Below are 11,634 nucleotides of genomic sequence, written 5' to 3' on the forward strand. Positions count from 1 at the left end.
GCGGGATGGTCAGGGGTCAGCGGGCTGGAGCAGAGCGGGACGGTCAGTGATCAGCGGGCTGGAGCAGAGCGGGACGGTCAGGGGTCAGCAGGCTGGAGCAGAGCGGGACAGTTAGCAGTCAATGGGCTGGTGAAGAGTAGATGGCCAACGGTCTGTGGGCCTGGAACAGAGCAGACAGCCAGTGATCAGCAGGGCCGGTGTGGGGCAGTCAGGAGCCCAGAGCAGAGTGGGACGGTCGGTGGTTGGTGAGCCGTTGCAGAGCAGACGGCCAGCGTTCAGTGGGCCCGGAGTGAAGTGGAGCAGTCAGCGGACTGGGGTCACAGATAATGGTCAGCGGCTTACAAGCCTGGCTGAGATCAGCCCAGAGCAGGGGAGAATGAGGCCCCATGTGGAAAACTCCCAGCTTGAAGCAACTGCAGTCTGAGGAAGGACTGTAATGTTTATCTTTTAACTTTATTTCTTTATTTTCCTAATTTATATTGTGAAGAACTGTAACATAGAACTTCTGCCTTTTTCTTTATTTCTCTATTTTTGTACCAAATCTATTTTATTACCTTCAGATTTGTAATCAGGTACTTTGTACCATGTGTTGAGACATTGTAGATTTTTCACTGTACTCCTGTACTTTTGTACTTGAGTACACATAACAATAAAAGCTAATTCTAATTCTAATTTATTTCTGTGACTACATTGTGAGCAAATTGGCCCACAGGAGAGCAGCAACTAAACTTGAGAAAATATTCTGAACTGAAGCAAATTTAGGATGTCCTGTGAAAGTGTGAGAAGGATTTAGAAGTTAATTCTTCTATTATACAGAGAAACTGGATTGAAGACATTTTGTCTGCACATACCTATGTTTAAAAATACTCTGTGGATGTCATGCTGATTGACAGATGCTACTCCTCCACTTGTACCCCTGTACAGTTCTCTTTGCTTTCTGATGTAATTGCCAAGTAGTCCGATCTGTGGAAGAGAGCAGAATGTCACACAACATTTAGTTATAATTAATCAAAAAAGGGCTTTGTCTTTTGAGGGAAGGTTGAGCAGGTTGGGGACTGTATCTACTGAAGTTCAGGAGAATGAGAGGGTGCAAGGTGAACGCTGAGGGGATGCTCACCCTTGTGGGAGAGACTAGAACCAGAGAACACCATTTAAAACCTTAACCCTAATCCCATTTCAGATAAAGATGAGGAAGAATTTTCTTTCTCCAAGGGTTGCACATCTGTGAAATTCTCATCTCCAGATCGTGATGGTGGCTGTGCCATTTAAATATTCTTAAGGTCAAGAAAGTTCAATTCTTCACAAATGAGGGAGTCATTTGTTATCTGGGGCACGCAAGAATTTGAAGTTGAGGCTGTAACCAAATCAGAACTTATTGAATGGCACAGGATGCTAAAGGGGCTGAATGGCCTATTCCTGATCCAGACATTTAGGGCCATGTCTTTTGGCTTCATTGCTTTAAAACCTTGCTCTCTAAACATGTTTTCCATTCAGGCAAGCGTTACAATTTGAGCAATCTCCAGAATCTATTTAAGCATCTTCCCCACAATGGTAGTTCCTTCAGCTGCACTCTCTCCATAGACTCAGAAGAATTGGGAGCAGGAGAAGGCCATTCAGTCCATCATTCAACACGATCATGGCTGATATGTTATCTCAATGCCTCACTCCCTCACTCTCCCCACACTCTGACACTCCTACGTTCTCTAGAATTCGATCTGTTTCTTTCATGTTCAGCTTGTATGCTGAAAATTGCAATTTCACACAGCTAGTGAGTGAAAGATCAAACACTCAGCAATAAATGTTGGACTAACTAGCCATGCCCTTATCACGTGAATGAATTTTAAAAGAAATACCTAAATCTCAGTCCTAATGAGCCACGAGTGTACTGGTGGACAATATTTTAGTTTCCACTCCCTTGTTTTCTGACAACATCCGTTCCCCTTCTCTTGAACTCTCCCACCAGAGGAAATAGTTTCTCTCTGCTAAACTCATTGGATTGTTTAATAATCATAAACACCTCTATCAGGTAGTTGCTGCAAGTAATCAGGAAGGCTAATGAAACGCTGCCGTTATATCAAGGGGTTGGAGTATAAGAGTAGGGAAGTCTTACTGTAACTTCACAAGGTGCAGGTAAGACCACATCTGGAATACTTTGAGCAGTTTTTGACTCCTTATTTAAGGATAGATAACATTTCACCGCAGGAAGTTCAGAGGAGGTTCACTAGGATGAACCCCAGAATGGAGGGATTGGCTTATGAGCAAAGGCTAAACAGATTCTCCATAACCGTTGATTCCCCGACTGATCAAGAATCTATCTCAGCCTTAAATATATACAAGGACTCTGCCCCCACAGGTGAATGTGGGAAGGAGTTACAAAGACTTTCAACCCTCAGAGAAGACGTTCCTCCTCATCTCTGTACCTGATTGGTACCCGATTATACTGAGGCTATGCCCTCTGGTCCTAGACTCTCCCATGAAGGGAAGCATCCTTTCAGCATTGACCCTGTCAAGCCCCTTAAGAATCCTGTATGAAATCTTTCCCAACCCTGTTTAGCCTTTGCTCATCAGACAATCCCTCCATCCCAGAGATAATCCTCATGAACCATCTCTGAACTGCCTCTAATGAAATTATATCTTTCCTTAAAGTTTGTTTGTCACATCTTTGAACGTCAAATTTCATTGGGAATTCTAGAAAAATGTATTGTAAAGAGCGTCTGACTGCCACATCAATCAAAAAGCTTGAATCTGCCCCCATTTAGCCTCAACTTTGTCCTCATGTTTGATACTCACGCATTTTCCTGAATAGCTTCTTCTCCAGCGGCTGCAATTTTCTTGTAGCAGTAAAGCATCTCCGCAAACAGCCACAGGGTCAGCACAACATTCAGAAAGTACATCATGATCTCTCCAATGATGGATGCTAGTTTCCGGTTTTCTGCAGAAAAGTGGAAGGTGTTTCAATGAAGCACTACTTTGGAATGTTGCACTGACATTAGCTATACACTGCATTCCAGATCAACAGCCTGCAACTCATCAACAGCTGCTTCAAACACTCCAAACGGACCCATGGCTTGATGCACATCACCAGATGTACTTGACAATGCTTAACCACAACCGCAGGGCTGCGGACTAAATGCTGGAAAGAGGGATTGGCTTAATGTGTCCTAAACTTTCTCTAATCCTGTTCTACAATCACGAGTTCACCAACAGACAAGTGAATGAGCGGATACTAAACAAAAACCGAAAGTATTGACGGATGCTGTAAATGAGGAACAAAAACAGAAGTTGGTGGAAAAGCTCAGGAGGTCTGGCAGCATTTGTGAAGAAAAATCAATGCTAATGCTTCAGGTCCGGTGACCCTTCCTCAGAACTGATCAAGAATCTACTTATCTCAAACCTAAACATAGACAAGGACGCTGCCCCTACAGCCGTCTGTGGCAAGGAGTTACAACTTATCTCAACCCTCAGGGGATGCTGCTCAGTCCAACCCATGAGCTGGATGCATGGTCCTGAGCCTAAACTGCCCTTGAGGTTGGAGTGTGATGACAGTTACGAGTGTACCCCAAGGTACAGCTTTAAGGTACGCATTGTGTGAGTTGATGGAAGAGGTGAAATGATCATGCAAAGGAGGCTGACCCCCATGTTGAATGCCAACCGACCATGGACTGCGGGGGTGGAGGGGAGGTGGGGTGAGAGGCCTGTACCAGTGTCCACAGAATGTGCTGGGTGTCCAAAACAGAGGCTGAAGAAGCAAGGTCTTAGAGAATAAAAACGTGGATAAATGGATCTGATCTAATGTATCCCAGAATGTTGTGGGAAGTAAGGGAGGAAATTACTAAACTCCTTACAGAAATATTTGCATCATCTATAACTATGGGTGAGGTGCCTAATGACTGGAGAGTGGCTAATGTTGTACCATTGTTTAAGAAAGTTTGTTCGGAGAAACCGGGGAACTATAGACCTGTGAGTCTAACTTCGGTTGTGGGTAAATTGTTGGAGGTAATTGTCATAGAAAGGATTTATGGGCGTTTAGAGAGGCAAACATTGATTAGGGATAGTCAGTATGGTATTGTGCATTGGAAATCATGTCTCACAAACTTGATTAATTTTTGAGGAAGTTACCAAAAAGGTTGATGATGGCAGAGCAGTAGACGTTGTTTATTTGGATTTTAGTAGAGCCTTTAACAAGGTTTCGCATGGTAGACTAAATAGTAAAGTTAGATCACATGGGATTCAGGGTGAGCTTGCCAATTGGATACATAATTGGCTTAACAGCAGGAGGCAGAGAGTAACAGTGGAGGGTTGTGATTCAGACTGGAGGCCTGTGATCAGCGGTGTTCCACAGGGATCGGTGCTGGGTCCACTGCTTTTTGTCATTTATATCAATGATTTGGAGGAGAGTATAGAAGGCACAGTTAGTACGTTTGTGGATGACACCAAAATTGGTGGCATTGTGGGCAGTAAATAAGACTTTCTAAGATTACAAAGGGATCTTGATCAAATGGGTCAATGGGCTGAGAAATGGCAGATGGAACTCAATCTGGATAAATGTGAGGTATTGCATTTTGGTACAAGAAACGAGGGCAGGGCTTATACAATGAATGGTACATCCCTGGTTAGTCTTGTAGAACAGAGGGACCTAGGGGTTCAGGTACATAATTCTTAGAAGTTTGCATCACATATAGACAGGGCGGTTAAAAAGGCATTTAGTGGGCTTGCCTTCATTGCTCAGTCCTTTGAGTACAGGAATTCAGATGTTATGCTGAGAATGTACAGGACATTGGTGAGGCCTCTTCTGGAATACTGGGTCCACTTTTAGTTGCCCAGTCATAGGAAGGATATTATCAAGCTGGAGGGAGCCCAGAAGAGATTTACCAGGATGTTGCTGGCTTTGGACAGTTTGAGTTATAAGGAGAGGCTGGATAGGCTGGGACTTTTTTTTAACTGGAGCGTTGAAAGGCGACTTGTAGAAGTTTATAAAATAATGACAGGTATAGATATAGTTGATAGTAGTTGTCTTTTGCCTAAGATAGGAAATTTCAAGAATAGGGGACACATTTTTAAGATGAGGGAAGAGAGATTTAAACAAGACATAAGAGGCAATTTTTTTACACAGTGCGAGGTTCACGTGTGGAATAAACTTCTTGATGAAGTGGTGGATACGGTACAATTAAAATGTGTAAAAGACATTTGGATGGATCTATGAATGGGAAAGGTTTGGAGGGATAAGGGCCAGGAGCAGACAGGTGGGATTAGTTTAGTTTGGGATTATGGACTGGTTGGTCTGAAGGGTCTGTTTCCATGCGGTATGACTCTATGACTCTATGACTCTATGCAGTCTCCAGATATCCAGTCAAACCTCCGTTTGGGAATTATCACTATCTGGTTCAATAGCAGTAGGCAGTGGGATTGGAAGCTGGATGTTAATGAGGTGAGATTTACAACTAATTAGTCCATTAGCCAGCAATAATCCTATGTGCTCCTGAACGAGAATCCCATCTCAAAACCCAGAATTCTGCTCAGAAATGGAATGAATACTTTGATGGCAGAAAAGGCCTTGTCCGACTTCTCACGAGATCCCCCCAGATTTCTCACATTGAGTAGGGCCTTATAAAATTTCATCCAAAGTCTTTACTGAAGGAGATGGATGATATTCAGCTGGCTAAATCTTTGCTCCAAACCCTCTGGGTATGTCTGGGCCTCTGATGACCTATAGACACAGGTCCCAGCCATTGGAAATGCACCAAGATTACTAGAGGACAGAGGCTGGAGTAAGAACAAAGAACAAAGAAAATTACAGCACAGGAACAGGCCCTTCGGCCCTCCAAGCCTGCACTGATCCAGATCCTCTATCTAAACCTGTCACCTATTTTCCAAGGATCTGTATCATTCATGTATCTGTCTAGATACATCTTAAATGAGCTATCGTGCCCGTCTCTACCACCTCCGCTGGCAACGCGTTCCAAGTACCCACCTCCCTCTGCGTAAAGAACTTTCCACGTATATCTCCCTTAAACTTTTCCCCTCTCACCTTGAAATTGTGACCCCGAGTAACTGAGTCCCCCACTCTGGGAAAAAGCTTCTTGCTATCCACCCTATCTATATCTCTCATGATTTTGTAGACCTCAATCAGGTCCCCCCTCAACCTCTGTCTTTCTAATGTAAATAATCCTAATCTACTCAACCTCGCTTCATAGCTAGCGCCCTCCATACCAGGCAACATCCTGGTGAACCTCCTCTGCACCCTCTCCAAAGCATCCACAGCCTTTTGGTAATGTGGCGACCAGAACTGTACGCAGTATTCCAAATGTGGTCGAACCAAAGTCCTACACAACTGCAACATGACCTGCCAACTCTTGTACTTAATACCCCGTCTGATGAATGAAAGCATGCTGTATGCCTTCTTGACCACTCTATCGACCTGCATTGCCACCTTCAGGGTACAATGGACCTGAACACCCAGATCTCTCTGTGCATCAATTTTCCCCAGGGAATTTCCATTTATCACATAGTTCGCTCTTGTAAAGGGAAACTGTTATCATGTCCACCTTACTCCAAATGCTAACCACAGCAGTACGGTACAGGACCTCTCAGAATCCTGACAGTAGAGTCAGTTTGGGTCTGCAATCTCAGTCCTGGAGATCACCAAAGATTCAGGACCATACCCTCTGTAAAAGAGCCACACAGTGCTCTGAATGCTAGCTGGAAGCTAGAGCCTACAGGTGTGAGGATGGAAAAGCACAGCAGGTCAGACCTGGGATAATGTCCAGCTCTCCCACTCCTGTCCTGACCTAATTTGTCCATCCTCCTGCTTACCTATTCACTCCATCCTTCCCACGGACCAATCACAATAACCCCCTACATGCATCCACCTATCACCATCTCTCCTACCCTTCCTCCCACCCCATCCCCTCCCTCTATTTATTTCTGGGCTTCCCTACCCCTCCCCTGTCCTGACGAAGAATTTCGGCCTGAAATGTTGACTTTTCTGCTCCTCAGATGCTTTCTGACCTACTGTGCTTTTCCAGCCTTGCACCTACAGACCCTGTCTTCCACCGTCTGCAGTCCTTACTGTCTCCAACTAGCTGGTACCCAGCCTGAGAGGCCTTCAGGGGACTGCACCAAATCAGACCACTTGACTAGAGGTTCATATTCAAATCCCTACCTTTGTAGGAGATCAGCAACCTGGATGCCTCCTTTGACAAAACTGGGAACACAGTCAGGATAACCGGTCTAACCACCGTGAATGGCTTTTCACCAAATCCCAACATCACATAATATAGGGGAGGGAATGGGAAACATGTAACCACTAGATTGAGGCATAGATAGGCCTATGATGAGAAAATGTAGACAGAAAAGCCTAAACATGTGAGAAGGGGTGAACATTCAGGGACAGGATAAATACTTGGAAGGAGATGTAGAATAAAGAATAAGATTTCCATAGACCTGATGATGTCACAGGAAAAGGGGCCAGGTCGCATCACTGTCTGTCTAGCAAATGGAAGCTAAGTATGATGATCTTGTCGATGCCCATCTACAAACACACTTACAACAGCTTGCAAATTAACTTTACACTGATATTAACTTGTATCACACAACAATAAACTCCTCACCGAACTAGTGCAGTATTTATGATAACTAAATATAATTCTAATCTGCTTGCCCAGTTCTGAGGGCAAACTGTCTTTGGACCAAATAATCTTTGAGACAACGTAAAACGTAAAAGGTTACTCCAAATTCAACTGGCACTCAATTCAATTTATACCTGACTTTGGAGCAGTGCCAGTAAATTTTACTCAGGTGCTGAAGAGAAACACCATGGAAACTATGATGTCAAATACGTAAAAGGGCTGTTGGTCGAAAGGGGCCTGTGAAAATTTGAGTGTTGCAGCGATGGCTGGCATCAAATTCTGTGGATAGAATTACAGGTTCTACTAAACAGCAAATGGCTGGAGCAGAGTCTCTTCTCAATGAATTCCACTTTTGTCCAATGTTGGAAACAAGCAGCAGATATACGTTCAGAGATAACCAACTCAGGTTTAGGATGAGTGAGGTGATTTCTTTTCAATGATTTATTTTTGAGATGTGAACATCACTGGCTAGGCCAGCACTTACTGCCCCTTGAGTTGGTACTGGTGAGTTTCTTGAACCTCTGTAGTCCATGTGCTGCAGTCCAATGCCCTTAGGGAGGGAATTCCAAGATTTTGGCACAGCGACACTGAAGGAACAGCGATATATTTCCAAGTCAGGATAGTGAGTGGCTTGGAGAGGAACTTACAGGGGATAGTGTTCCCATATATCTGCTGCCCTTGCCTTTCTAGATGGAAGTGGTCATGGATTTGCTGTCTAAGGAGACTTGATGACCTTCTGCAATGCACCTTATAGATGGTACACACTACTCCTACTGAGCATCAGTGGTGGAGGGAGTGTATGCTTGTAATTGTGGTTCCAATCAAGTGTCCTGAATGGTGCCAAGCTCCTTGAGTGTTGTTGGAGCTGCACCTATCCAGGCAAGTGGGGAGTACTCCCTCACACTCCTGACTTGGATGGTGGACAAGCTTTGGAGGGGAGTCAGGAGGTGACTTAATTGGAGGTCAGGGCAAGACTCTGGGGTTTAAATCAGGGCTTGGGGGTTAGAATTACAGAAAGTTAGGGTTAGGGTTGGCGTTTTGGGGATCAAACTGAAGAACATGTTACATAAGAACACAAAATGCACAAGCAGGAGTATTTAATCAGTCGAGACTGGTCGGCCAATCACGAGGATCAGGTTATTGCTGAGCAGGTTCTGCTTGATAGCACTGTTGATGACACCTTCCATCATTTTACTGATGATCGAGAGTAGACTGATGGGGTGGTAACTGGCCGGGTTAGATCTGACCCTGCCTCTCTTTGATGTTGTTATGTCGAGTGTCCACAGCACTCTAGGGGACAGTATTCCAAAGATTCCCTAATCTCTGGACACTGTGTCCCCCGATTTTAGAATTTCCCCTCACTGCCCAACTCCCTCCCCAGACCAGGGGGCATTGACAGGCACAGACCCAGTCACAGCCAGTAAGAGCTTGAAATTTCAATGAGATCACCTCTCATTCTTCAAAAATTCTGAAGACTCAGCCTGCTCAACTTTCCTCATCAGACAATCTGCTATCCCAGGGATTTATCTGGTGAACGTCCACTGCACTTCTAAAATCGGGGGACACAGTGTCCAGAGGATAGGGAATCTTTGGAATACTGTCCCCTAGAGTGCTGTTACTCTAGGACTTAAATTCCTCAGTGATAAAGACCAACATACCATTTGCCTTCTGAATTGTTTGCCAAAGATTCAGTGAGTATCGGAGTTGGGATGTCATGTTGCAGCTGTACAGGACATTGGTGAGGCCACTTTAAAATGGCCACCTTTCTACAGGAAGGATGTTGTTAAATTTGAGAAGGTGCAGGAAATATTTACAAGGATTTTGCTGGGAATGGAGGGTTTGACTTATAATGAGAGGTTGAATAGGCTGGGACTTTCTTCTTCTGGAGCATTGGATGCACCTTACATAGGTGTATAAAATCATGAGGGGTATAGATAGGGTGAGTAACTAAGGGTTTTTTCCCAGGGTGATGGAGTCCAAAAGTAGGTGGCAAAGGCTTAAGGTGGGAGGGGAAGGATTTAAAAGGACCTGAGGGACAAACTATTCACGCAGTGGGTGGTACATGTATGGAACAAGCAGCAAAAGAAAGTGGTGGAGGCTGGTACAATTACAACATTTAAAAGGCATCTGGATGGGGACATGGATAGGAAGGTTCAGGGGAATATGGGCCAAATACTGGCAAATGGGTCTAGGTCAGATTGGGATGTCTGGTCAGAATGGAAGAATTGGATCAAAGCGTCTGTTTCCATACTGTATGACTCGAAAACTCTGACTCACAAACACAGATCGACACTTCCCAGCCTCTCACTGTTGAAGAAATTCTCTCAGTCTCTGTTTCTCTGGTCAATGTGGAGAAGCTGACAGTTCTCCACATGGTGTTCCCATCTGCCAAATCCTTCTCCACTTACTTAGCCTCTCAATAACCACATGATGTGTCTTGGCATTCTCCACTTGGCTCCCATTCCCACTGAGCCATCTGCAAACCTGGGAATATTTCCTTCCACTCCTACATCTGGGATACAGAGGGTGAATAGCTGAGGCCCAGGCTCTGGCAGGGTAGGATGTTGGGGCTACCGAAGTTGTTTGAAGGTCAGGAATTTAGTCTCTTGAGGTCAGGGGTTACAATCAGGGTATGTATTGGGGTGAGGGGGTTGGGTGCCAGGGTCTAATGCTCTAGGGGCGAGATAAGTTGTTGGAAGTCAGTTACAATGTATGGTAAGGTGTGGCGACGATAGATCCCAGTTTGTTGCTCTCCTTCCAAATGTCAAAACACTGGCCTTGCTGCACCTGGTTCTGGATCAGCATTCCAGGCTGTAATGAGATCAGGAGCTGAGTGGCTCTGGCGGAACCCAAACTGGGCACAAACTGAGCAGGTTATTGCTGAGCAGGTGCTGCTTGATAGCACTGTTACTGACACCTTCCATCAATTTCCTGATGATCGAGAGTAGACTGATGGGGCGGTAATTGGCCGGGTTGGATTTGTCCTGCTTTTTATGTACAGGACATACTTGGGCAATTTTTCGCATTGTCGAGTAGATGCCAGTGTTATAACAGTACTGGAACAGCTTGGCTAGGGGAGCAGCTAGTTCTGGGGCAGAAGTCTTCAGTACTATTGCCAGAATGTTGTCAGGACCCGTAGCCTTTGCAGTATCATGTGTCTCCAACTGTTTGTTGAAATCACATGGAGTGAAGACTGGTATCTGTGATACCGGGACCACTGGAGGGTCTCTAGATTGCAGTTGATCCAATTCCTTTTCTCCTCCAGCGGGCTAAAGAGCTCAGTCCTGCCCTTCATTCCCTTCTCCTTGAGGAAGTGGGATTATCTCTGTATCTAAAGAACAGTTTGACCTACAGGAATCCTTCTGCTAAAATTATGACATTCCTCATGTGTCCTATTACATCTAAGCTGTTAAGACACAGAATGAGTACCTTTGGCCACGACATCCAGTTCGATGGTCTTGTTTGTTTGGGTGAAGAATATAAACTCGCCATTCCTGTAGCTGAAGGTGCGGTTGAAGAAGCACCGGTAAGTGCCAGCATCTGAGAAGCTGACATTGTGGACCGTGATTGTAGCTTCCTGTATGTCAGACGTTTCCTTGCTTCCTGACCACTCGATCCGATTCTCAAAATCACCATACGCAATGGCCACGTCTGGGTAAGCATACTCGTAGATCTGAGAAGACCCAGGTCACAGGCAATTTCAGATCAAGATTACAGCAATACTTTCAAAAAATTGCACAATATTGAGTAAGTTCAATTTAATCTTCAGTTAACAGAACATCATTATCAAACACATTTCTTTGGAAGCAGGGCTCAGCATCATGCAGCTTCATTCATTCAGTACTGACCCTCCGACAGTGCGGCACTCCCTCAGCACTGACTCTCCAACAGTGCCCACTCCCTCAGCACTGACCCTCCAACAGTGCGGTGCTCCCTCAGCACTGACCCTCCAACAGTGCGGTGCTCCCTCAGCACTGACCCTCCGACAGTGCCCACTCCCTCAGCA

At 45.0% G+C, this 11,634-nt stretch overlaps 1 protein-coding gene across 1 annotated transcript; it reads right to left on the reverse strand.

The window, feature by feature from the left end:
- Window positions 1-851: 851 nt before the first annotated feature.
- Window positions 852-11,301, reverse strand: LOC109925600 (sodium channel subunit beta-1-like; the record flags this gene model as incomplete). Its single annotated transcript, XM_048593998.1, has 3 exons — window positions 852-963; window positions 2,791-2,932; window positions 11,058-11,301. Coding segments are annotated over 3 exons (453 nt in total), but the record flags the coding sequence as incomplete, so codon positions are not given.
- Between the last annotated feature and the right edge of the window lie 333 nt (window positions 11,302-11,634).

This window comes from Rhincodon typus, unplaced genomic scaffold (genome assembly GCF_021869965.1).
Source record: "Rhincodon typus isolate 14 unplaced genomic scaffold, sRhiTyp1.1 hic_rhity00005089, whole genome shotgun sequence".
Lineage (NCBI taxonomy): Eukaryota > Metazoa > Chordata > Chondrichthyes > Orectolobiformes > Rhincodontidae > Rhincodon > Rhincodon typus.